Raw genomic sequence first — 27,779 nt, forward strand, 5'->3', positions numbered from 1 at the left:
TCTATATAATAATATATATAAAATATTTTTTAATGCTTTATATACTTTTGTGCCATTAAAGACTGGAATACTTGTCAATTAAACAAATAAAAGCGTCTCCTTATTGTTGCTTGATGAATTAAGTTCCTGAAAGCCGTATGAAGTTGCACAGTATTGTCTCTCTGTGCCAAAAAAATCCACTGCTTTAATGTTGGCCTGAATGGCAGCTCTGAGTATTAACAAGTAAATGAGAAAGATGCCTCTGTAATGCAATGGGTTTTTAATAATACAAGTCCTCTGGGGATGATTGCATGCTGCAAGTCAGGGCTGATTTTCATGTGCAGACATATTGTATTTGTCCGCCGGTTTTGTTGGATTTAGATGGATTTCTGTTCAACAGCGACGACGGCGACAGCGGGAGGGGGAGAGTTTTGGGACGTGTAATTGGTGCAGTACCTTGGGGATGTTCTGCCACACACACACACACACACACACACACACACACACACGTCGGCTCTCTGGCTGTGACTTTGTATTTTAATTGTTTGTTCTGGTCACTGGTCATTTGCAGTGTTTGGGTCAAGTGGTCATAAGTACCTTGTTGTTGTTGTTTGCTCATTTTGAGTTGATTTGATTTTGTAGGTCACGGTTGGCACCTTATACTTCAGGCCACAGGGGGACACACACTGTTGTTATGGCGGAGAATTTCTTATTTGTCAGATTCAGTCTTTGAACCACAACACACCAACCTGTTTACAGAGCACAATGCGAGAACTTGACGTGTTTTCTCTCTGTTGTGTGGCCTAAATCCTAAATTATACACCTGTCAACACGAGGCCATGGGGCAATGGAAGGAAAACAACAAATATTTTGTTCATTAATGCACAGCAGGTGGTTCACTGTGATGCACGTCTGAGAGGACGGAATCCTGACAAGGCTTTTATCATTGTGATCACACGCTCTGCTGCTGAGTGTCCCTCTGAGCTTCCTGAGTGTGGTGGACCTTAGCGAGCTGCTGAGCCCAGACACTGTGTAAATCACAGGGTCGTATTATCAGCATGGTAAAGATTTGCCCCCTTTTTCCGGGCCTTTTGCGAGCACTCTGTCACGCCGCCTGATAAATTACAGACCCTTAAGATTACGCCGTAGTTACATCTGGGGGCCACAGTTTCCTGCCCCGGCATAACTTAATATGACTGAGCGTGGATGCAGACCGAGTGTATGTTGCACTGATCCCGCATTAGGATGCTGAGCATGTGACTCACGCTTTGTGACAGACCAGACGACCTGCAGATGACTCTTAACAGACGACGAAGCGGATGTGCGCTGCCTTTTGTGGAAGATGTAATTAAATGACAGGGGACCGTTTGAAGTGCACAGATCCCAGCGACTTTCTCCTGCTCGCATGGACACAGGACACTGGTGCAGGCACATGAGATCATCCGATAATATCATGCACCGTTAAGTTTATGATCCAAAGCCTTTGTTGCACCTCTAAAAGCTGGTGCCATAGGAAAGATTCCATCATCATGTGGTTGCATTTATCTACAATAGAAATGAGTCCAGTTTCTCAATACATTTCCATTTGATGCCTTTGATTTCAAAGTTGGAGGGCGGGGAAACAATTACAGCCACAACTAATGATTATTTTCATAATCGATGAATAATCGAGTAATCGTTTGGTCCATAAAATGTCAAAAATGTCCATCAGTGTTTGATATTCTCAAATGTCTTGTTTTGTCCTCAAACCAAAATGATTCACTTTTTAATGACTTCTTTGTTACATGGAGCAAAAATATTCACATTTAAGAAGCTGAAACCATCAGAAATCTTATTTTAATAACGAAAAAAGCTTCAAACCGACTAATCGATTATCAAAATAGTTGACGATTAATTTAGTAATCAATTAATAATCAATTCAGCCCCAGAAACAGTTAGTAAGGGCTCTATTCTCTCAAAAATCCTAACATGAGATAAAACAATCTAATCTATTATCCGTAATAGATATCCGTAAAACACACCAATAGTGCACTATCAGTCATGATAGCGCACAACAATGCTCTGGTCTCTTTCCTACACTTCGAAGCTACATAAATATCAAGATGTGCATTTATTACTGAGTCCACAGGAAAGCAGGCAGTAAATTAAAACCTCTCACTGTTTCTCACTCCCTGCATAATCAGTGGTAGTAAATTGGTGGGATTAATACAGTATGTTAAATGAAGCGTTTAGTGGCCTCTCAATGAAATAACTCGCAACTTAAAATACCTTAATCCAACAACGCCGTTTACTGTCTAACAGCTGAGGTGAAGTTAGTTATGTTGCTGCAGCAAAACTGAATTCCCTTTGCTTGTAAAGTACTTTGTTGGAGCTCTCAGACCTCGCTGAACCTCATAGCTGCAGAGTGAAGCAATTAACTTTTGTAACCTCGACCGCTTACTTTATAGAACTTCCAGAAAGGCAACATTCATTTCTCTCAGTGTGGCCTGTGTCTTATACTCTCTGATGTGTTTGTGTTGTTTTTGTTGGGTTACAGTCAAGCAAGATGCTGCATCCGAGAGCACAAAACTTTGTCTTTACCGTTGTGAAGAGACTCTGTTGGATGTATTTTATGAAAACAAAAGCAAATAAAGTGCAATATTGTTAAATTTGATGTAGGCACCATTGCATTTTTTATTTAAAAGGAAAACAACATGATAGTAGTCTTGATGAGGTCTGTAAATTCAAAGGCCTCCTCTGAAACACACAGTATAAAAACTCTGCGTCTGTCCTTATTTATTTTCCTGTCGTGTGCAAATCATGAGCAGGGATCGTTTCCCCGACGTGTCTATAAATCTGAAGCCGAAACATTCACAGACATGCTTCGTGCGGTCATGCAACGCACATAAAAAGGAAAGTAAATTAACGCGCGGATCTGCGAGACCATCTGTACGCGGGCGGGGGGGTAATTCAATTCAAACATACAAAGATTCAAATTCATGCTCGCCCACGTCCTTTATATGATTTAAAGTCGCCACAGGCGTCGCGGTATGAGGCGTAGATTTGACACGGAGTCAGGAAGAAAGGGAACAAAGTTCAGAGATGAATGTCCAGGGTTGGGAGAATGGGGGTGGGGGGGCGGTGACAGAGGGTAAAACAACGGATGGGGGCAATTCTCCCTGCATGCCGGGGTGGCATTTCAGCAGCTGATAAATTACACAAGCCCTCCTCTTGGTTATGCTGTCATGGCAGAGTGGTGAAACCATCCATTAGAACTTCGTTACCTGTCAGCCTGTTGCCTCTTGTTGACAGGATTTACGCCCCACAAGACATATCTGAGCACAGCGAGCAGTGACAGCATGCATAGTCATTAGGGCTTTCTAGTACAGGAGAAATGGCGAAATGAATGATAATGCATGTGCATGCACACACACACACACACACACACACAAACAAACACGCTGCCACACTCATTAAATGTCAGATCGGAAAATTGGTCAACAGGATTCTGTTTACTTTAAATCAAATGCAGCCTCTCATTAAGTTCACGCGTCAGTCTGCCGCGTGACCTAGAATTTCCACACAGGTACTCGAGAATTGGCCGTGATGTGATGGATGACGCGGAGCGGAAATGGGCGATAACTCTGCAGTGTGATCGCACTAATAACGTGCATGCGGCAGCTTCACGTTGGCCAGCTCTCATTCCCTCTCCAGATCAAGCATTGTAAAGGTTTATGATCGATGACCTTAACACTCGCGCCCGAAGCGTGCTTCCTTTCCACGCCCGCCGCTCGCTGCGGGTCTGCCTTCAGCTGACTCGCAGCTGTCACGCCTGACTGACAACCTCCCTTCACCTCTCTAGCTCCTCTTCCTCTCCACCCTGGTAACCTACGCCAACCAGGCAGCCCTGGATGATGTGTGTTTTCACTCTCCAAACAGCCAGAAGGCTGTGCAGATATTGTCAGTGAGGCACAGAGCAGAACAGGGCTGCTTCTGCAGAGATTGCACTATAGTGCTTGCTTAAGGCCATGACGACAGAATGACATTATGCAGAATGCTGGCTGCGTTACGCTCATGTGTTAGGCCCTTTTTTTTCACCCCGGTGCCGCATTATGAAGAGGAAAAAAAAAACATAATGATGATCCCGATGGGAGCTGGTGCTCACAGCGTTTATCAGGTCCATAATAACAGAGAATGGGTTCATATCCGAGCGCGCGGACAAATGATCGCGTCTTAGTTGCTCATTCGCCTCTTAATAAAGTTGTTTCGTCTTACAGAGTTGTGTTATTTGGGAGGAAATAAATCCCCTTTCCATTAGTGAGCAGGGACCCCACACAATTCAACCCCCCACAAGCTAATCCCCCTCATCCGTCAATATGGCTGTCAAAGGTGTGTGTCATTAAAATGAATTGAAAACCCTTTCACTCCCTCAAACAAATGCACTCCCAGCGCTCTTACCGAGCTATTTCAATACAAACCTTCAACACAAGAGTGGTCCATTGTGCTCATGTGTATTCACAATGTTCATCAAATATACATAAGCTACTTAAAACACACAGTGTTGGGAAAAGTCACGTCATCAGGAAAGGATTCAATAAAATGCACACATGCAGGCATTATAATCCCGAAAATGAAGGATTACGTAGTGAAAAAGTAGGACGTTATTGTGAGAGCAGGATATAAATAAAGGTGGCAGTGGTTTTTCTTTCCTCAGACTATTATCTTTAAAGGCGATGTCGTGTGGGCTGATTCAAATGATCGCTCGCGCGCTTCCCCCGTCTCAGATTAAAAACATTCAATTTAAAACATTTAATTCATTTTTCTTTGACACTCAGAACACTCTCAGCCTTGATTTCTTTTTACATTTTCTTCCACCCTGACACTGGATCATCCCTCAAACAGGATGATGTGTGAAGGACGCAGCTTAATTGCTCATGTAGAAACTGTGACCTCAATCTGTGACTTCTTATTACTGTGGAAAATAAATCTTTATCTCTGCTGCTGCTGCTGCCGTTATTGTCTGAAAAGATCAGCTGTAGATGAACGTGTGTGCGTATACGTGGTTGAGGTTGTCGCCAGTGCTGCGCGTGGACCAGGCTTGAGAATAGTTCCATTTGAACTGTATGCAGATGCATATTTTTCTCTCTCTTGCTGACGGCGTCGCTGCTCCGTGTGAGGAATGTTGTGTGGAGCGTGAAATAGTTTCATAAGGCTTCAGGGCGTAGGTGTGTTTGATTTATAACTATTTCACGTCTGAAATGAAGTGCACTTTCAACCGTGGCTCTTTTTTAATGTCTTTTTGTTGTTTACATGGCAAAATGTAGGAATCTGCATATTTCTGAGCTAATGAGAAACAAATGGTCCACAACAAAGTCCACGAATATGAGCTGTGACATTACATGGGACCAAATGATTCCGCACGTGCCGACTCCTCCGTGTTTTGTTTCCCATTATGCAAATGAAATTTTATTACTATACGAATACATTATGTTCCCACCCAACCAAATAAAAAAAATAAATAAATAAATCACACCTAACTGTGGACAGCTTATTTTGCAGGACAGAGGAAATGTTTTTCTTTTACGCTTATAAAACAATAAAATCAGCTTCAATCCACTTGTCTGTCGAGAAATCTACTTCAGATGTGAGGAGAATTGGCCGCCGAGAGCAGTGGCGATGAGAAACAGTCTAAAAAGAAAGTGATTGAAAATTATTGATCATAATATTATGTCTAAATAATAAAGTCATACAGGGCCTATACAGATATAAATAAATTATATTTTACTAATGGAAAAGTGTCCGCGATGATAAATCCCGAGTTTATTCCTAAGTGAAATCAGTGCACGCTTTATTTAACTGAGAAACCGCATCATAAACTTTGAGGCCAATCCAGATGTAAACTCGTGAAACTTTTCCAAACTTTGAATTTTTATGTGAAAGAACACAAATTCAAAGTCAAAATTCCTAGTATGTGCAGACACACTTGACAGATGACGTCTTTCATTGTCTCCACACTCTTAATTGTCATGTTTGTCCGGGTTAAACACATAAGATATAGTATTTAAAGGTCCAGTGTGTAACATTTAGGGGGCATAGGTCATCAGAAATAATAGAATAACAATACGAATGCTTGCGTCAGTGTATAATTGCTTTATAATGTGTATTTCAGGCAAGGGCCTTGCTTCCTGAAGGCAGCCATCTTGCACTGACCCGTCTCTACAGCAGCCTGAACGGGCGTGTGATTGTAAATGAGGAAGAGCGTGAATCATAAACCAATGAAGAAGGGGGTGTTTAAATCATTTCTGCAATGAGGAGGTCATGTTATGTTTGGGAAAGGGAGGAGTGAGCGGAGGAGTGTCACCATTAGATGAGACCAATTATGACTACAGGTGTCACTATCTCCATTTTTAAATTGAATATTGATCGAAACGACGTCAAAATCTCGACCTTCCAAAGCAAATGTGGAATGGAGGATTTCACCATGCCCCTGTGACGTGCCAGAGGGGGAACAAACACAGTGTTGTGGTTGTAGCCATTGTAGCACGACTACACGTTACCTCCACCCGCTAACCCCAAAGCTGCTGCCAAGTAATAGTAACCACAGCAACTGCTGATTTTGGGCAAAACATCAACCATCAACCCAAACCCCTCGCTTCTCTGAAATCAGCAGTGTGGAAATATTTTTGATTCCCACGTGAGTGTTGTCAATAAAGTTTGCGTTTTCCACAAGAAAACCGCGGCGTGTAAGCACATGTTATGCACATGTAAGCGTAGCACAGGACATCTCCCCCCCATGCATCATAAAGATGTAGACTCTTCAAAATTCAACTCTATAGGCGTGTTGGTGGCATCATACATGTGACCTTATTCACTGGTGGAAGACTTAATCTAAGCATTTACTGGTTATTGTCACATTCATATTAAATTCACAATAAATTATTTAAATTTGACAATAAGGCGGTACATTGCAAACAAATGATGGGCATTATATCGCTCACGACACCATGTAGACGATTGAAATGGGATAAAATGATCAGATATCACGACATAAAAACAACCCTTCCTTGAAAAGATTTTGACAAATTGTGACCTTAAAACCAAAAATCTAATCAAATCAAGGATTTGGAGAATGGTGACATCCCTAATTGCAGGTACTGGGATTTGTTGATTTTAGTATATTTTGGCAGAGCCATGCTAAATGTCCTTTTTCTGCTTTGCTTTTCATATGTGGGCTAAACAGCTGGTGGCTGTAGCCTTGAATTCACTCTGCAGAGCGGAATCCAAATTCTTATATTAATCTGTCAAACCATTTGATGTACGTATTTGAAATGAATGTCTTCGCTGATCACTTGTCGCCGACTGTCCATTTCCCATGTGAAGAACGTCCATAAAATGGTTGTGACCTGGACGTTGTGTTCTCTGTGCAGACAGACTGCTCCAGTGACAGCGAGAGTGAGGACAACTTCATTGTCGTCCCTCCGCGAGATCACCTCGGCCTGGCCATCTTCTCCATGCTCTGCTGCTTCTGGCCTCTGGGGATTGCAGCCTTTTACTTCTCACAGGGGGTAAGGAAGGACACTGCATGCACGTCTTGAAAACATCTCCAAAGTTGTGGTCTAAAGAGTGATGCGACATCCTCTCTAAACGGCGCTCGGACATAAAACAGGTGCATCCGTCCACACACACACACACACAGACACTTTTACATGAATTTGGAGACACGCGAGGACACAAGGACACATGCACATGCTTCGGCTTTGTGAATGACTCATCACACAGATTAAGGGCTCTCACACATAAAAAGGACTGACAGCTGACTTGCTCACCACCGACGCAAGGACACTTTTAACCGAGGTTCCCGTCAATAACTCAAGGCTGGTCCGTAATAGCAGCTTGATGTGCATTAAACAAGCTGAAAAGCAGCTTTAGGGAGTGTATAAATCACTTTCAAGGCTCCATCTGTAAACGCAAACAAAGAAGATGTCGATAATATGAGAGGAGGCCTTTGAACTCCTGGGGATTTCAAGGGGATTGAGGATGAACCCAATGACAGGTGTGCTGGTGTATTAAAGGCATTGAGTTCTGTTTGGGCTGTAGTTTGGGAAGGAGATTGTAATGTGAGATTGGTAATGCCTGGAAAAACAATACAACAACTACAGAAAATGCTGTTTTTCGTGGCTGGATCATTTCATTTTTGCTTCTGTGGACACGTTAAATGATACTGTCAAAGCATTAAACTGAAGGACTCTCTGCATGTTTAATTATTAATATTTAATTATTAATATAAGATCTCTATAAGATGCAGAGCGTGAGTCCCTTGATAACAGCTTGGCATTTGACAATGTACACGTAAGAAAAGATTTAAGGCACATTATGTCCACACAGAGGTGTTTCCTGTGTTGGTGACCTGAAAGGTCACACTAACCGCCGGTTCATCCTCGAGGGGGGGGACACCCAGCCCAACCTGTCAGCTTGTAATTATATTCACATGGATTAACTGTCTTTGTTTACATTTACAAGACAATAACTAAGCACAAGACTTGAGCATTTCTTACATTTCAGGCAGCACAAACACAGGGAAAACTAAGGAGGTAGAGGATGTGACTGGGTTTGTTTGGACTGGAAGTCAAACAACAGACTGCCTTTCGAGTTCACTATTTGGTTTGCTGTCTCTCGAGCTCTGGTTCCACTCACTTTCGATATTCATCATAAAAAAAACGCAAGCAGTGTCTTATGTGTGGAGCGTCTGAATTATTTACACAGATAACGGCTCCATAGGATCTTAAGACTGCGATCTGTCAAGCTAACACGGGAGGGAAGGGACCGCTGTTCGATTTGAAGCGTTGTGGCGAAAATGCTCTTTGCCAGTTACCTTGGCAATCAGAACACAATGATCCCGGCAGACAACTCGGCTGATCGCCTGTCAGTCCGACAAAGAACACTGATCGCCGTCAGTTCTGACCCTCATCAATAGGGATAAAAGGCCAACAACCGTGCACACGCATGCACACAACACACACACACACACACGTCTGTGCAGCTATTCTTCTCAGGACACTGCGTTGATGTCCAATCATTTTTGGACAGCTTAAACACAGCATGGTCCATAACTCACCACCATTCAAATCTCAGCCCTAAACTTACAAAATGAGGTTCTGCATCACTGGGACCAGGTTTTGGTCTCCGTGAGGGCTACTGGTCCTGACAAGGTCAGTGTTTATGTCGTAAAACAAGTAAACCCACACACACATACTCAGACACACACAGACACACACGTGTGTGTATGCTAGAGACAGGCTTTTTAGTAAATTGCCTTGACATTGACTGTCTTATCAAAAGCTTGTGCATTTACCTGTCTTATCTGTGGGCACGAAGGCAGTCAGTGAATTATCTTGTCAGGAGCTAATTTGATTCTTCTTGAGTAATTATGGGCAAGCGATGGTTGTGTTTAGTAAAGGGTTCTATTGGATGATGCCGTTCACAAGAGCTGTCAGTAGAAAATATGGTGGGAGTCCGGGATCGCCTCACTTTATAGCTCAATAAACCACTTCAGTGGTCTTCATTCCATTCAACTGGAGAGGAAAGCTCCCACCGACTAAATGATTTAGTTCCGTAGGAGTTAACAGGTATTGTAAGTTTTCGGGATTTGATTATCTGTGAACTTCTATGCCCCTGCATTGCTTTGTCCCGAGAGAAGTTTAAACTACAGACGGACAAAAACACGGCTTGGTCACCTTATTAAAAATGCCCACAGCAACAAAGTGAAGCCGCAGATGCATTTATCCTCAACTTCACCACATCATCCGACCTGTGTCCCTTTAGGTGAGCAATAATCTTCTCCATAATGTTATCCTGGATAAAAAAAGTGCATAATACCAGTTTAACAAGGTTTGCTGAAAAAACATTTGTAAAATCTCTTAATTAGTCATAAATGTGCACTTCAGAAAATCCACACACAGACATTATTTTGGCTGCACCCACAAAGGTCAGGCCGCTTAGAGTTTTTAGCGCTTTGATTTTTATTGTTCAGACACATTTAATGAACTGCCAACAATGATAGCTCCGATTTACAACTGAAAGCCTTCATGCAATTGAAACTCATTTGTTCCTTCTTTCATCCGCGACCCTTCCACAACCTTCATAGGGAATATGGTAAGACAAAAACATGGGAAAAGAAAAGAAAACAAAAACCTATATGGTTGCTTAGGTCGTAGTATGTGTCGTTTTCCTTCTTAAGCAAATTATCTTGGAAGTTACTGCTCTCTGCCTTTGTGCGGCAGTGTAAGCAGATACATCACGGTCCTTGACAAGCGAGCAGGACGAGCCAAGAAGCAATGTTTGGAAATGATAGCACATCAGCTTCACAACTTACTGTGAGGGCATTTATGAACAAACAGGTTAGCAAGTGTAATAGAGTCTGTGGACAGCCGATCAATAGTCTTTTTGTCCCGCTGAAAGGGCAGACCTATTCAAACAGAGAGAGCTGTTGAATGGCTTTCTGATGGAGGAGCTCAGCGAGGGCGTCACATCTAACACAAACACACACACACATTCATGTGCTGTTGTAGACGGCTCGTGTCCTATTTGCCAAATACCACAACTTCAATACCGCGTAACGCACTCTTTAGCATTCAACACTAACCGCCGCCCCCTCCCCACACACACACACACACGCACCACCGATAATGACTACAATACCATGAATAAGCGGGGAAAATTAGCTTTGAGCATTTGATTGGAAAGTGGAATTGAGTTTCAATTACTGCCACTAATAGGGCGAGTGTTTTGTTTGGAGATTCAGATAAATGTTTCTCTCAGCTCCGAGACGTCGGCGCTGGAAAGTGCGGAGATGAGAAGCGCCAGTGATTCCTGTCACGATTATGCAAATAGGTTTCATCCAAAGTTATGTTATGGCACACAAGTCATCATAATGGATGGAAATGAATGAGCAGCTGTGAAGCCGTCGACGCGTTTGCACACGTGTGTCTCGCTGCACAGAGGCGGTGGAGAAACAGACACAGAGAGAAGGAGACGGAGAGATTTGTGTTTTCATGTGTTTGGAAAGAAACAAAAAACGACTTCTCATAGTGAACTGCATTATGGGTCTCCACGCAGTTACCTCGAAGAAGTTATCTGTATTTGTTTTTCTATATTGTGGAGATGAGATTCATCTTTCTAACAATTTCTCTCTCACATTGACATGTACAGCACACACTTCCAATTAAATTCAATTCAATTTACAATCAAGCAAGCAAATTCATAACTGAACTTTACAATAAAGCCATCTCCTAGTGCTGACCAGTAAAGAGGAGGAGCCAGGAGGTCAAACACGACCATAAACATTAGCTCCTAAGTGGCATGTTCCACCATCACATTGAAGACTGAAAGGCGGCACAGAAGCAAGCCCGAACCACTAGAACAGTAGAGGCTGAGGTCTATACCACACCAGGCAGCACCTCAGGGTGTGTAAAGATGCCCCTGAGAGAGTTCAGCACATCACAGCATCACAGCAGGATGTGAGATGCCTCCTCTGGCTGAGGAGGCGTACATGGAGAATGACAACCAAGAGGCTGCAACAGTGCACAGAAACATCTGGGGCTGAGTATGGACGTCGACCAAAGGTGGTTGAGAACGACAAAGCTGAGATCCTGTGGAACGCACAGATCCGGGCGGACAAAATGGCGGGCGCTAATCAACCCGACGTAGTCATCGTTGATAAACAGCGACTCCCGTTCAAACCCGGTTATCAATGTCCGTCCCGAGTGAGACGATCACAGGTGGAAAACTTGGCATTGAAATTCATCCTGCACGTGATGATTCGATTTGCACTCACCCATGCTGCATTCAAGTACACACTGATATCATGTTAATGAGTCTGACTGCGCAGATGTGTCCACTGTCACTGTGCGTGTGTGCGTTTGCATACCTGGTATTCCTTATGTTGTGAGGACCTAAATGTGTTTACACAGTCACATTATGGGGACTTGTCTTCTTTAAAAGCAAGTCCCCATAGCGTTAATGACTTTGTCTTAAGGTGAGGACGTTAATGTGTGTTTGTGTGTATGTGCATGAGCGATGAGTGAACCAAAGCCCTACTCATGCTGCTTTTAAAGATGTCTAACCATTAGAAAAGAAGTCCTGTGTGACAGACTGACACTGATTAGAGTAAAAACAACCTTCGCTTCACTGCTGTGGGTCAGGGCACGTCAGATGAGGAGTTGGTGTCTAATCTGTCTAATCTGAGGACGGGCTGCGTCCTCAGATTCAGGCCACATGCACAAACCACCTCTAAATGTGTTCCTGTGATCGGATCCAAGGACGTATTCATGACACTTGGGGTGCGTTCACATTCACACCTGTACTTAGAGCTGTCTGCATGTGATTAAATCACCCAGGATGGTGTTAATATCAAGTCAAATCAAAGTCAACAGGATAACCTCCTCGATGTCCTGCGGGCTTGAGTGTTTTAGTGTCTCTGTGTGTACTGTTTATACCTCAGGCTCTCGCTTCAGCTCTCCTGAAGCAGCCACCTCCTCTTCAAAAGCAGATGGCTTTTTCTGAGGTCTGGGGTCGGCCATCCTTCCAGAAAAGCTCATTTGTGTCACTTGTATTAAGAATGTGAGAGCTTACGGAGCTGAAGGTCAAAACGGGGATTTTAAGAAGAGTCTTGCTTTGTTTAGTCGCTTCACACGCCACCGCTGACGGATACAAACTCCACATCACTGCAGACGCCGCATCGAAATTCGCCGACACGTTCGCTCTCCATCTCAGTGGTGAATGCGAAACATAACCTTGTTTATTTGCAGCTGCCTGGTGCCAGCTTTATCTCACTCACACTCATCACATGTCAGCGCCGTCGTATTGGAATGGATTCAGTGGAATAATGAATGTCATTTCACACCCTCAGCCAGTGCTTTTAAAGCAGCGACAGTGTGCATCCGTGCACAATAGTCGGAGGGGTCCATTGTGCTCAATGCACGGCTAATTATGCGTGGAATTAAGCAACGCGATGAACCGCGGACCACGGTGTCTCATCGAGTAGACGAAGTACATCATTAGATTAAAATGTGAACACATTTGGAAATGACAGAACAGAGATGAGTTTAGGGCGAGACAAGAGAGGTGGACACAAATAATGCTCCAAACAATGCTACTGCTCTATTCTCTGCTGTTTGTTTGTAATATCCTCTGCAGCGCTGACCTCTATTCACCGACGTGAGTGAAAGCAACAAATCAAAGATGGCATCTCTTTTTCCTCCATTCGTCTCCTGGCAAGCAAGTGAATTCAAATAGTGAGACAGTTAAATGAAACCGACAATGGTGTAAACACATCGCTGTGGACACGATGAACAAAACAAACAACTCTCCGTCCATTTTCTATTCAGCATAAGCTTTGAGGGTCACACGTGGATCAGGAGCCAATCCCCGGTGCACACTCTGACAGCATTATTTTTATTCTTTTTTTGGTTACTTTACATTTAAAAAAAAGTATTTAAAACTGCTTTAATAAATGATATTGGGGTCACTCACGTTGAGAAAAGCTTCCTTTTCTTTTGGTTCACATTGATCACATTCACCTCTTTTAGGGAACACGTCTATGCCTCAGCTGTGTGAGGCTGAAGCGGCTCACACAGTGTGAAAGGACTCACACAGTGATGAAGGAAACTGGCACAAAGAGAGACCAACACGACAGCCGCAATTTGAAAAAGGCTGGACTTTGTAGATGAATAGCAGAGCGATACGAAACGCAGGTAGTGCCAACATGCACGGGGAACACGAATAACCTTCTCCAACGCTGGAAAACAAATCAGAGGGAACATGAGGTCAAACCCGACAGCAGCAGCACCCGTCATTGCTGGGTTTTTGATGGGAACCGGACATTCGTCTCAATTTGACTCATTTTGTTGCGCAATAGCAAATATATTCATCTTTTGACTATAAAAAATGACCAACACTTGAGAACTGCCAGGATCTGATGCTACGTCACAATGTCTTTTCCTGTTGTTTCAGTTGCGTAATCTCCAACAGCAAGGTATTACTCAATTTAAAGTTGCAGTGCATAACTTTTGTTGTTGTTACTTCATTTGAAAACGGGCTCTGACAAACACTACAATCACCAGCAGGGGCAGTGCTGAGCAAGTCTTTTTTTCTTGTTTGTTTTAGTGCAGTACAATTCACTACTGAGACGCTGTGTTTCTCAGTCATACTCCAACCTGTTTGCCGTTGTCTAGCCTTTCTCGCACCATGCAGCTGTTGCCATCTGTCTTGACATAAAACAAATCACTTCCTGTGTGCAGCGTGGGAATAAACACTGCTATACTGGGAAACACAGTGGCACTGATAGACTTGTTCAGCACTGTGTGAACTCAATTGACAAAAAACAGACATTTGTACAAATTTAAATGTGATTCAGAGTCCACATGATTAAAATTCATTTGAAGTATTAGCATAAACGAGGCCTGGGCTATTTTAAATTCTTTTGATTTTGCCTTAATTTACTTAATTAAAAATGTTTTTTATTTTCACTTTGACACAGCAAGTAAACATGCTGGACCCACAATCTCTGAGATTTCATACACAGATGATTATTTTATTAAAATAACTAAACACATTCCAGTTGTTTTATGTAGTCTAACCGTTTTTAAGAGGAACAGTGAGCTGTAAAAATGCACTCTAACTTAAATACATGGAAACTGGGTCATGTTGGTGCCGGATGAAATTCCGCATATAATAAGAGAATGCAGGTGCATTCAGCCATTTATCTAAACGGAGACAACAGATCCGCTGTCAAGATATACTTCAGTTTTTTTTTTCCCCTATCTTTTCAAAATCCTTTTTGAGGAGTTTTTTCTTTGTGTTTTTTAATTTGATGACAAATTGTGATGAATGTGCTTTTCTCCTGTGTCGTTCATCATTCGGTGCTCGCGGCTGAGATGATCACAACATCCAGCCCTTGACATTTTCACACTAATTGCCATTTTCCAGCCCTGCCATGCATGATGAGCTTTCCTGGGTTACGGTCAATGGGGCCTGTCGTACAGTTCCATTTCATTTTCTTTTCTGGAAATAATAAACAGCCTTTGTAATTAGGGTTCTTTTCAAAAATGGTTTGTTGTCTCTCTCGCAGTCCCCCTCCAAACTCTATCTGACTGAGTTGTTTTTCTGACAATTTCTCTCCTTCAGACCACCAAGGCGGTGAACAAAGGTGACTTCCCCCTGGCCAACATCGCCTCCCGACGGGCTTTGTTCCTGGCTGCCCTCTCCATCACTATAGGCACTGGTGTGTATGTGGGTGTGGTGGTAGCTCTCATTGCCTACCTTTCTAAACCAGGACACATATAGCAGCCACAGCTTCCGCCCTCCACACACCTCCAGGGAGCCCAGGAGAAGCGCAACACCTCTGGGGAACAGCATTACCCCTGCAGACTTCAAAGAAAGTTTTTCGGGGATGTACAGTTTTACCCCGTCCTCCTCCTCCTCCTCTTCCTCCTCCACCTACCTGCCCTTTTTCCCCACTGGCCCTCCATCCGCCAAGATAAGCCACAATGTCTGGATAGAGGTCAAGATGGAGGGTGAGAAGAGGAGGATTGGGGATAATCTTAAGTTTTCTAGGGAGAGGGTTTGAGTATCAGACGTATGTTGGAGCCCAGTTTGCATCCCACTTACTTAAGCCTCTGTTGGCTTTGTCCACTTTTGGCTGGTTTTTATCTTTTAAGACCCCACAGAAACACTGAAGAGAAATGACTATACAATAGCTCCTTGGACTTGAGTGACTAATAGAAAAATGGAGCCTGAGGACAGTTGAAACACACACATCATAAATCCTAAACCAAGTTATTGTTATCGGAGCTGGTGAAAAGATCGGAGCGTTTCTGTGGAGGACTGTCACGTGCCAACTCATCAACTCCAAATACTAGGACTCTGATGAAAAAGTGGAGAACAAAAACACTTTCTCACTTTCTAAAATCAAGACTAAGGAGGGTTCTCAGTTCTTGAGAAAAGGAGAAAAATAGTAGTTTTGGGAACGGAGGCGAGAAGTGGGATGGCATGAGTTACAAGAATCTCACTGGAGCCTGAGACCTGTATTTTACCCCAAAGACAATGCGCATCCATTAAAGATGTGCCACGACATCAAACAACAAGTTTGTGCCAGATATAGTTTGCCAACATACATGCGTTTGTCCTTTTATGTTGTAACTGCTGTATTCAGTCACCTTGAATCACTCTGAGAAGGTAAGGCACCGACGGTGAGGTTGGCCATAACGGGAGCTGAAATGGTGTCCAATACCGCGCGTGCGCCCAAACAAAAAAAATAATAAAGAAATCACAGCATCTGGTAACAGTGGACAGAGAAATCATGACGGTGTCACTGAGAGCTGGGCCTTACGTATCCTGCAGGGCTGCACATATAAACAAAGAATGTAGCTGTAAACACTTCCTTTTCTGCATGTCTCTACCTATGCCAGCACAAGACTGCTCCACACCACTGAGTAGATTTAGAGCCTTTTTGTCGGATCATTCAAAAAAAAGACAAAAAAAGAAAGAAAGAAGCTTAAACTTTAAATTGTTCTGTGACGAGGCTCGTTCTTTGTGCAATACTTAAACCAACGTCTCTCTATTTAGCCATTTAAACAAAGAGCATTTCATGGAAATATAGCATTGAGACATTGTGAGTTTGTTTTTCGAGAGTTCATCTTCAGCTGAAAAGAACAGGCGCACCAAGGCCACCGATTAAGTTTATAACGAAGGGCTTATTAATGATTGAAACTTTGGTTTTATTTTATTTTCCCTTTATTGTATGTTACACACTTAACTTGAGGTGAGGTGACATGACACAGTTGGTTTTCCCTGCACAGGTCGCGCATTAGTCATACCTGACATTTATGGTGCACAATTAGTTCCCGGTAATGGCTTCTTTTTTTCTGAGGGAAATGTGTGTGTGTGTGTGTGTACTCTCTGGAGCTTAGACCTAAAATAGCACAACAACATTCATTTCACTAATAAGCCACTTTTGGCATCACTGGTTTCTGTCAGACCCTACACGTAAACAATCCATTTAGGCAACCTCGACTCTTAAGAACATTTTAAAACAAACAATGGAAAGTCCGTTCTGTTGTGCTAATGAAGACTGAATGTTGAAGGTTCCTGTGTTTGCTTGGCTTTACTTGAACCTGCAGACAGAACTGGAAGTTACTGTGTGAATGTTCGGGTCGTCTGAAAAAGTAATTAACTGACCACTGATTGGTTTGTTTGCATGGAGCCCGATGACTTCTGACCTCTTCTGAACATGTGATAATTCATGAGCAGCTGATTCCAGGTCAGTGTATGCACACACACACACACACACACACACACACACTGTAACTGTACTGAAGTGTTTGCTTTCATTTCTTGGGGAAACGTTTCCTGCTGACAATGATGAACTTGTTTTGTGTTATGTCGCGTGTCATTAAGCTGATGTGTTTTTATCTGGCCTCTTTGGAAAACCTGGTGTTGTTCAGTGTGTTACGACGGTATGTTGGTTTTCCTCCTCATCCTCATCTCAGTGAGCTGATGTGTACACAACCACGCGACAAAGACGTTCTGCTGAATTCATTCCTCAACGCCAGAGTGACCGTGCTCTCTTTGTCTTGTGCTTTTGGGCCAAATTCAAGAAGATGACTTTGTTTTTTTTAATAATTATTATTATTATTATTGTTATTTAATTTATGTTTTGTTTTGTTTTTCTATCTTGTGTGAAGGCAACATGTACATAATGCAAATAAAGACATGTTCAAATGTAATGAAAAATGAAAAATAAATGAGAAAGGAAGGACAGCCTTTCTAAAAAGCAAACACTGACTTCCTCTGTACATATGTAACACAAAGCTCCACAAGCGGAGAGAAGTGTCTGAGTAACTGCGATGCTCGAGTCGTCCTTACAACAGAAGCAAACACGCTGGCTGAGTCATGGAGTGTAGGTGTTTTTTTGTTTTTTTTTTGTGCCAGAAACCGACAGAGGAGGAGCTTTTGAAGTTTGGTCGTTGCAGTGTTCTTGTAGCCGTGTGCAGTAAACAACACTTGATTAACGTCCAGTAACCCATCACGATTGTCGAACATAGACGCGTAGCTGCAATCCACTCAGCGTCTCACTCACAGAAACAGCATGAGCCGACTTCACACTGTGCCTTTCTATTAAGGTGATGTTCACACTCCCACAACCTAGGAGCAGCAATTATCTTTTAGTGTTTCAACATCTGCGCTTGTGAACCTCTGCCGTCTGATTCACCCACGGCTTTGACAAATGAGCTTGTTTCCCTCCACCACACCAAAATAACTGGTTAATATTTTTAGCTTAATGACTGTTTTGCACACACATGACTTTTTTTGTTAATATTTTAAATGTTGACATAATTAGTTTTTCTCCCCCAGAGCTTTCCGTTTTTTTCCCCCAGTATCTCATTTATTTAATGTTCCTTTTGATTTAAAATGACTCCAATGCACAGTACTCAACCGCCTTTCCATTGTGTTACTGCGGTTTTGATTTGGATAACTATATAAAAACGGAACATTCATCAACAACTTTAACCGTACGAACCATTTATCTTACGAAATGTAGCTCTAATTGTGCTAATTGTTCCAACGTTATTAACATTAGGTTGCAGTGCGTGTTTTTACAACCACTTACGTGCAGTTTAATCCACTCGTTCCCTTTTATATCGCACATGTAAAACGCATTTTATTTTTAGTTGAGTTCATTAATGGCTTCAAGTCCATTTAGATGGGTTTACACAAAGTATTGGAGGACGATGCGGCTAAACTAAAATGTATGAGCTAATCGTCGTGTATTGCAGATTGAACATTGCTTGGTCGGTGCACATCCTACAGTTTGAGGTGCTTGTGTTGCAGCAGCAGCAGCAGCAGCAGCTCTTATTATAGACATGTGCAAGATGTGAGTCATAAGCCCATGTCTTTGTGGGTGAACATGCTGCAGCACAATGTTGGGACGCTCGCCTATAGTTAGGAGGGGTGAAAGTGCACTGATGCACTTTTATTTCGCACCAGGGTACGTGAAACAAGCCGTGTTCCACACCAGACACAGAGGAACACAGAGAAAACAAAGGCTGTTGTGTTTCCCAGTGTCCTCTGACAGACACGGAGCAGAAAAGAATATCTTGCTTGTCCTGGTTGTTTCATGAGTTCCCTTTAAGAATCATGTGTGTGTGTGTTTTAATTAAATTACGTGTCTGGCGCCTCCATTTCCTGTGATCTGTCGATGTTTCAGCCTTTATTATCGTGGTGTTTCTCAATCCTCACTCCCCTGCATGTTTTTGAAGTTGCCCCTTGCTCTGACACACACGCTGATAATAATAGCCATTTATTTGAATCAGCAGGGCAACATCTAAAACATGCAGGGGAGTGAGTCCTCGCGGACCAGGACTGAGAAAGACTCCTTGCCAAAAAATGATATTGTGGGAGACAAATTAGTTTGGAAGTGTCCAAGTGGAGGCTGTAACTCTAGACTGCGGGCTTTTTTCTGCAAGTGCAGCTCTTGCAACTGATTATTGTATTTCACTCAGAGATGGTGACATACGGTGAAAATCCTGCTCTTTGCGGCTCTCACAGTATGGCTGTGTCTACACATGACAAGAACTGCAATTCAGTGCAGTTACAGCTTCCTCGCTTGCGGTTCCTGAGTCTCAGCAACTGCGGTTACGGCTTTAAATCATTTATTTTCTGACACACGTGAAGACGACTGCTCTTTGGAACCCCAGAGAAAAGGCACAAATTAAAACACAAAATCAATCGCATAGATAAATAAGATAAGAAAAAAAAAATCGTGTTGTTTTCTCGACCCGCCGCGTTGAAAAGTGGGGGTTTGTGTGTATAAGACATCGTAACCCAGATTTTCTCAACTCCCTTAAGTGTTCTGATGTTTTGTTTAGTGAAATAAAGGGCTTTTTAAGATTCTTATTCATAGTATTCATACCAGCCAGAGAGCTGACAAAAACTACAACAGGTCATTATGTGTGTTATTTGCATAAAGATCATTTTTCAGATATCCACATACTTCACTTCATACAATTTAATATCACAGAATATCAGAGCTGAAACAATCACTCGATTAACCGTTTATTAATCGATTACTAAATGAATCGTCAGCTACTTTGATAGTCGATGAAATTGGTTTGAAGCTTTTTTCACGATTAAAACAAGATTTCAGCTCCTTAAATGTGAATATTTTCTGGTTCCTTCGCTCCATATAACAAAGACATTTCCAGGTTTGACCAAACGATTACTCTTAATCGCTTAATCGATTATGAAAATAATCGTTAGTTACAGCTCTACATGATGTTAAAAAAAGTTTTTTCCTCATATAAAAAGGAATTGGCTGACGACTCGGGCGCTTTATAAAGGTAACTAAATAAACAGGAGCTGGCTTTCACTGTACCATGTGAAAAAAAAAAGAAGCATACAGATGTAACGCTATCCAAATGCTTTCATCTTGGATGAGACGAGTATCCAGGCCCCAGGCTGTGTTGGCTCCGTCTCCATAGTGCTCTTTAAGGCTGCAGCGACAGCTAAAGCATCCTGAACATGAAAAAAAAGAAGAAGAAAAAACGCCTTGGTACAAACGCATTGTCGTCTTCCAACTGAACGCTGCTATAGAGCTTTACCTGCAGTATCCCTCCCTACACGGGCTCTTTATTTAGAGAGGCTACTCTTTCTGAGTATATATATATGTTTCTTTCCTTATCTCTTTCAATTAGTAAAAACTGCCACAGAGAAAAGAAGGCCGTGTCCCTGCTGAATAACACTGATGAGAAGACTGCGCTGTATTAGTCATTTATTCATGAGGAGAAGCTGCAAATGTCGTCAGACTCGATGTGGAACTCGTACGACCGTTTACACCTCCCTGAAAAGAAGAGGGACTGGTGTGACGCGACCGGACTTTTCTGCCACATCAGCAGTTTGATATTTTGCACATATGGTCCGTTTCATAGTAAATCTGGACAATTGTTTACCTCACAGCCGCACGTCCTCTAAGAGCCAAACAACAAACCTGGTTATGAACATCCTACATAGAGAGCCTGATGCTGCTGCTGCTGCTGCTGCTGCTGCTGATGCTGCTGCTGCTGCACCAGTGACTCTTTACAGTTGTCGAATAATATACGTGCTGTATTTCCAGGGAAGGCGTTTTTTTTTTTAAATTCAATGAAAGATAGGAAATTCATGTTTTCACACGACTCCGGCTTCTTCCTCTTTCTTTCTTGCTTCTGCACTTGTTGTTTTGTCTGTAAGCAAAAGGAGGGCGAGATGCAACCAAATCTATTTGGAGTTTTGAAGGCCTCAGGAGGGAGAGAGGGATGCCTCTGTAAAGATTTATTTATCAACTCAGAAGAAAGGTAAAGTGGAGCCAGACGGAGCCGGGGGATTGTACAAATGAATGTGTATCTATTCAAAGTTGGTCTCAGGAAGCAGCTGAGGGGAACATACTGTATCTTTTTTCTGGAAGATAATATAAAGTAAGATGCTGACAAAGCAGTTATCAGTGTGGATAATAGAGTTGTGTTTTTTTAGTCAAATATTTATGAAGGCTTTATTTTATTCAAAGGAATGACTTGACATTTTTGGAAGTACTTTCATTGTGTGTATTTTCTTGACTCAAGATAAGAAGAGCGATCAATACCTCTGTCACACATCTCACAGACTGCAAAATAAACCGCAGCTCTGCTCAGTTAAAGCTCACTAATTAACATCTTATATCTCATATGTTTTAAAAGCGCCACTTCTGTTTTAGTGGAGATTAAACAAACCCGGTTATGAAATGTTCATTTGGAACGAGACGCCGGTTTTAATGGGTTTCATTTGGACGGAGCGGATATTCCTCAATTCAACCAATTCTTTATGCTACGCATAGCGAATCAGCCTACACCAGTTTTATTAGACAATTCATGTCTAAAATGCAGCTGATTAATATTCTGACACTGTTGTACACACACACACACACAACTGAGGAAGAAACCACAGCCATGTAAATGTGTTGTCAGTGGCAAAACCACATCCACTCATATCTAAGCAAAGGTTAAATGAAAAAAATGTGGTTTTCATCCACATTGGCTTGTATATGTGTGTGTGTGTACTTGTGTACTTGTGTACTCTTTAGGGCATTTTTGGACCCAAAATCTGACCTTGTCAGGACCAATAGTCAAACCTGGTATGAATGAGGTAGAACCACATTTCGGAGGAACTGATTAAGTTTAGGGCTAAGGTTTGAATTGTGTTTAGATTAACCTTTTAAGAGCTGTTAAAAAAAATGTCAGTCTGGACTTTTTTTTGCTTATTTTAATCATAAAAGGGCCAGAAAATGATCCTGTGAGTAAGTGCTTTTGCCTGTTTTTCCAGAATAACTTTTATTTCCAATTTACTGTATGTTAAAATAGTGTATTCACAATTTAAAATGAAGAAAACCTTTTTTTTTTCTAAAAAGGTTTAAGGCTTAGTTTATTTAGAAAAAACACTGTTGTTGTACATGAACACCAGATTTCGCATGTCAAATTTGAAATTTGAACAGTGTAAAACATATTTAAAATAACATTTGTGTGAGTTTTTGTGTCAATGTCAGACACAAAAAAATGGAAACTATGTCCAGGTGTTTTCCCAACTCTCTCCTCGCTGGTTTCCTGCAATGGCGCAAGTGAAATTACCATAATAACCACATGTTGGCATTGATTTGCAACTTCTTGGAATCTTTTCGATAGCACGAACCCTCGCGTATTTACGGTAATGCAAAGTGTCATCCGTGATACACGCTGTGGTAAAGGGTTATAAAGTTAAGGTTAGGCATTAACGGGTTATGGTTGAGGCTAACGCTTTAGTTAGGCTGGAAACCATTGCGAGGACAGCCGCACGCACTCCTAATAAACATTTATGCTCCGAGCAGAGTCGCAACTGTCTGTGAAATTCAAAAGCTTCCTAAGGACAAAGAGGAGCAGGAGGGTGTGGATGAAATGTAATAAAGTGGACGACTCAAAGCAACCTGCTCAGCTTGGAGCTGTGGGTGTCTATAGTGACAAACGGCGGTCCTGAGGAATTGGCTTCAAAAGCTGCCGTTTTTCCCCTTCGCACTGGTGATTATAAAAGGACGGAATACAAACGTGTCCTCTGGTTGACAAAATGAATGTTTCTCATGCCAGCACGGGCGACAAAAGCGCCAGACTCAATGTGTCACAAGCCAGATTAGAATGTTTTTTCCATTAAGTGAAACATTAAAAAGGAATCAGCACAGCAGTTAAAGGGGCTTAGACCTCTTAGGTGTGGAAGAATGGCTGCTAATCAAAAACAATGTGATGCCTCAAGCAGTGTTACACTGCAGGGGAAAATATGGGCTCCCACTACTTTTATGACTGTGTAGTGCCAATTTGCACTGTGTAAATTGAGAGCAATTGAATGTCTACAAGGGAATACTGACTTTTGAATGTCAAGGTTGCAGGAATACGACTGCTGACTAAAAGGAGGCAAGTCAATTACGTCTTCCCCGTGTCTTGCTTTTGCACGACTTTCGCCGATCTGCATAAAAACGTGTACGCAGTCCTTTAAATGCCACTGTGCTGCCGTACCTAATTAGGAAAGAGGTTGTGCTGGGTATTCTCATCGCCCCATAAAACACCACCAAATGGTAAAAATGATGATATGCAAAGCTCTCAAGTGATAAACCTGTCGACATCCCGTAGCTCGACCCAGACGACGGTTGCATTAATGGCTCCTAAAAGATTGCCGCGTGTCAGAGGACTGACATCTGCACGCTTCTTGTTTTCAGCGCGCTAATGCTCGAGATCACTGCGACTCGGCGGGAGTCAGATGAGTGAGATGAGACCAACAGCGGCATGCGGCTATAGGCAACATGAACATGGCAACAGTCATATTTGGAGTAATGCACGCTCCTGTCATTGTCTTCAACAATACACACAGGCTTTATTGTCCCCTGAAGGCACCATTTGCAACTTCTCTGTTCCGCGGCACTGTAGTCACGTCTCTCAAAAACAAGTCTCCATGCAGCGAGGGGACGACGCAGAGGGCCAACTCCATTTACCTCAGCCTCAGTAAGCCGAGGATTGGTTTCAGGTATGAGGTTTATCTCTTTGATTAAAATGCAGCTTATAAACCAAGACATTGTTTGCAGGAGGTTTCACTTAATACCCCCAATTTTTCCAGCTGGAATCAACAGCCTGATTAGGAGCGTGATCGCTTTGGTCTTGTTTATTAGCTGCAGTGATCATTATAAAGCTTCAGTGCATAGCTTTGGGTGAGTCTTCATGAACAGACTGTAACATTATTTAAACGCTGGGTCCTTCATCTGAAAACAGGCTCTGTCAAGCAATACTATCGGACCTGACTGAGGGAGCATTTGTGTGTATACAGCAGCAGTGCAGGGCTGGGTCAAACTGCTGAAGGATCAGGGTTTTTTTAGCAGTAGAATTCACTTCTCAAACTTTTCTTTTCTTTGCATTTTAAGTCATAGTCCAACCAGTTTGCAGCCGCCTTTCTTAGCACAATGTTGCAGTTGCACTCTCATCATAAAACAAATAACTCATATACACATATACTTTACTTTGAGTGATTTGTCACAGCACAAGATGATCATTTAAATAGCCCTTAACTTTACTGACTGTGTCACTGCACTGTGTCTGCGCTTGTATGCACAGACAGAAGCCAGCAACTCAATAGAGATTACCAGAATAAATGCCGCCTACAGTGCCATGCGCACACTGGGGGTTAGGTACCTACACGAGTCAATATGTGTGTAACCTGAGAAATGTTACCAAGGGTGTTAAGACTTTAAGCAAAGCACGACGTGAATGGCGGCAATCAGTGACAGGGAGGACCTTTAAAACGGGAGCCTCTCACTCAGCCTTACTGACCTAGTGAATGGAGTGATCACTGCTCGGGAAAGGTCACCAGACAACAGCCGCACATACTATAAATACCATCAGTGAGAGCCGCATGAGACCATGTGTGACGAAGGGAGGGCAAGATATTTCTGAGGGCACACTGAATGAGGTAAATGAGGAATTAAAACAAAGAGTGAAGAAAATGAAGACGAGATCAGGGGCGACCGCAGCCGCCTGACTGACAGGTAGTGATTTACTGCCATCCAGCAGACTCTCACATTGTTTTCCTTGTCTCTAATTGACTGTCAATTATCTCCCAATGAAAGTCTCATCCAATGGCAAGCCAGACTGCGTGAAGGTTTTGATTGCATCCCCAGGGCAGGGCCGGGGTTTACGAGGCTGCACTACGGTGACAAAAACAGTTCTGCTGGTGGACATCGCTTTTTTTTTCTTAACTGAATCACAAAAAAAGGGAGGATACATACATACACTGCGGGAGGAAGGAAACAATTGTGCTTTTAAATAAGTAAAGACTGTCAGTTGGATAATAGCCCTTGATTATTGTGTTTTTCAAGAGCTGGTAATGATTATGACAATGGGGAAGAGGCCAGATGTAAGAGGTTGTGCCACATTTGGAGACGAACTACCCAGCTGTGTTGAACGAAGCTTTAGACTTTGGACCCTTTCGGCATTAGTGACCATATGGGGATCTGCTGGAAGCTACTGTGGTTCTGACCATAATCCATTAGCAGACCAGTCAGCATCTAATCAATTCCTAATTATAGTGTGTGCAAAGAAATCCAGCTGTTCGGGTTATTGTGGAAAAACTCTCCTCCTGGGTCAAAGGGTGGCAAGTGAAGAATGGAGGCAGAGGAGTCAATGTATTGATGCTGCTGCAGCACCGGGACCCCAGAAGCATAAAGCATGACTAAGTGCATGGACATAACCACATATTAAAGAGACAGAGACATGTTAGACAAGCCCTGCTTTGCTCTGTGTGTATGCATGTGTGTGTGTGTGTGTGTGTTAGATTCACCGCTGGGCTTTTTGTGGCCCTCGAGGCGAAGCTCAGGTCCCAAGGTTTCCCGGAATCACAGCTTTTGTTGTAAATGGCCTCTTGTTTTATGCGACGTCTCATCTCCCATCATTGATGGAAACAGCCGGTAAGACTGTGTGTGCTTGGCTTGGTAATGAAAAGAAATGCTGCAGGCTGCCAGGTAAACAGAGCGGTTGCAAACACCCTCCCTCCAAACACCTGTCCAATCAGCCCACAAGACCCAGCCTTAAATGTTTTTCATCAAAGCCGCTGGTGTTAAAATGCTCCACTTCTCACAGGATAAGGTTAGTAATTGGCTTCTGTTTGTTCCTTGCCTTATCAATGAATTACTTTCATGGATAACTTGGAACTAATTATCAGGATAAGGAGGGAGGGGAGTGTAATAGCTCTTTCTCTCTCTCTTTGATCTTATTTCTGCTTTTTTTAAAACCCTTACTCTTCTCATAGTGTTTCAGATACAACACAGATACACTCAGAGAGGTATTAGAGATGAAGGCTTGAAGTATTTTTTTTTTTTTTTACATCCCTTATCTTGTATTTTTGTATCCCACTGTCACCACTGTTCTGTAATAACAATATGTGACTGCCCTGAAGCATCTCGCACTCATTTGAATGTAAAACAACAACATTTCATCAAAAAAAAAAAGAAAAATCACAGTGTGTTCGACTAATTGCTTTGATACAATCTAGGAATTTGATTTGCCTCAGGAAGTGTTTCTTGATGGAAATAAACAGAGATGCTTTTCTAACTTGAACCAATGGTTACACACATTTGATGAGGAGAATCTTCATCGCATTAGAAACATACACAGCACATCGCTGAAACCGGGGAGATATAGAATCGACCCGCACAACAAGCAGATGTGATAATACACTCGAGTGATTTCTTGTGATTACAAATCAAGTCAAGCATATTTATTAAGTTTTTATTCCCCTTTGCATTTTTATCACACTGCAGCCTCACTCTGAAAGAGTTTATCAGTTTGTTTCCCCCTCATCGTCTGCAATCAGTGAATCATAATAACCAAGAAAATATAGAAGTTCAAGTACATGAGCAAATGTATTCAAAAAGAAGCCACATACTTCACTATAACCTGTGTTTATGTTATATATGTTGTGAAACGATTATTAATCGATTACTAAACGAATCGACAACTATTATGATGATCGATTAATCGGTTTGAAGCTTTCTTTGGGATTAAAACAAGATGTATGGTTGTTTAAGCTTCTTAAATGTGAGTATTTTCTTCATTTCTTTGCTCCGTATAACAAAAAACAAGACATGAGAACATCATCATTTCCACCAATCAACATTTTTTAAAGTTTTCTGATATTTGATGGACCAAAAGATTAACTGATTCATCGATAAAATAATCGACAGATTAATCGATAATGAAAATAATCGTTAGTTGCAGCTCTAATTCACACGCAACAGCGCAACTGTCAGCAACAATTCAGGGTTCAGTGTCTTGTCCGAGGAAACATCAGCAGACAAGAGGAGCTGGGGATCAAACATCTGACCTCCTGGTTAGAAGATGACCCGCTTACTCATCTACAGCCGCCCATAAAACATTTTTAAAGTTTTATTCACAAAAGCCATGTGTGTGTTTACACTTTGACAGCCAAATGTCACCGTGTAAACTGCGTGTGTTGTACTAAATGTTAAAGTAGGCTACACTAACAACTTCTAACTTTGATCCAGAGATCTGAAGCTCCGCAAACTTTTGCACTGCAGAAATGTACTTGATCTTTCGCTCGACATTTCAGCCCCGGGGAAACTGTGGCCCTCTTCTGACATCCACAAACAAACCGTATTCCATATGTTACACACAAACTCAACATAATGCATGCTGCACTTGCATGGGTCGTCAGAAAATCCTCACACTGCCAAC

The 27,779-nt window shown here is 42.3% G+C and overlaps 1 protein-coding gene across 1 annotated transcript in view; it reads left to right on the forward strand.

The window, feature by feature from the left end:
* syndig1l (synapse differentiation inducing 1-like) overlaps positions 1-17,788 on the forward strand; it is a 33,469-nt gene extending 15,681 nt beyond the window's left edge. Inside the window, exons 3-4 of the mRNA XM_044048436.1 lie at positions 7,386-7,523; positions 15,142-17,788. Of these exons, the coding sequence (XP_043904371.1) occupies positions 7,386-7,523; positions 15,142-15,300 (297 nt within the window). The 3' untranslated portion in view covers positions 15,301-17,788. The remainder of the gene's footprint in view (positions 1-7,385; positions 7,524-15,141) is intronic.
* Positions 17,789-27,779: the final 9,991 nt, after the last annotated feature.

The sequence above is a fragment of the Solea senegalensis genome, linkage group LG17 (genome assembly GCF_019176455.1).
Source record: "Solea senegalensis isolate Sse05_10M linkage group LG17, IFAPA_SoseM_1, whole genome shotgun sequence".
Lineage (NCBI taxonomy): Eukaryota > Metazoa > Chordata > Actinopteri > Pleuronectiformes > Soleidae > Solea > Solea senegalensis.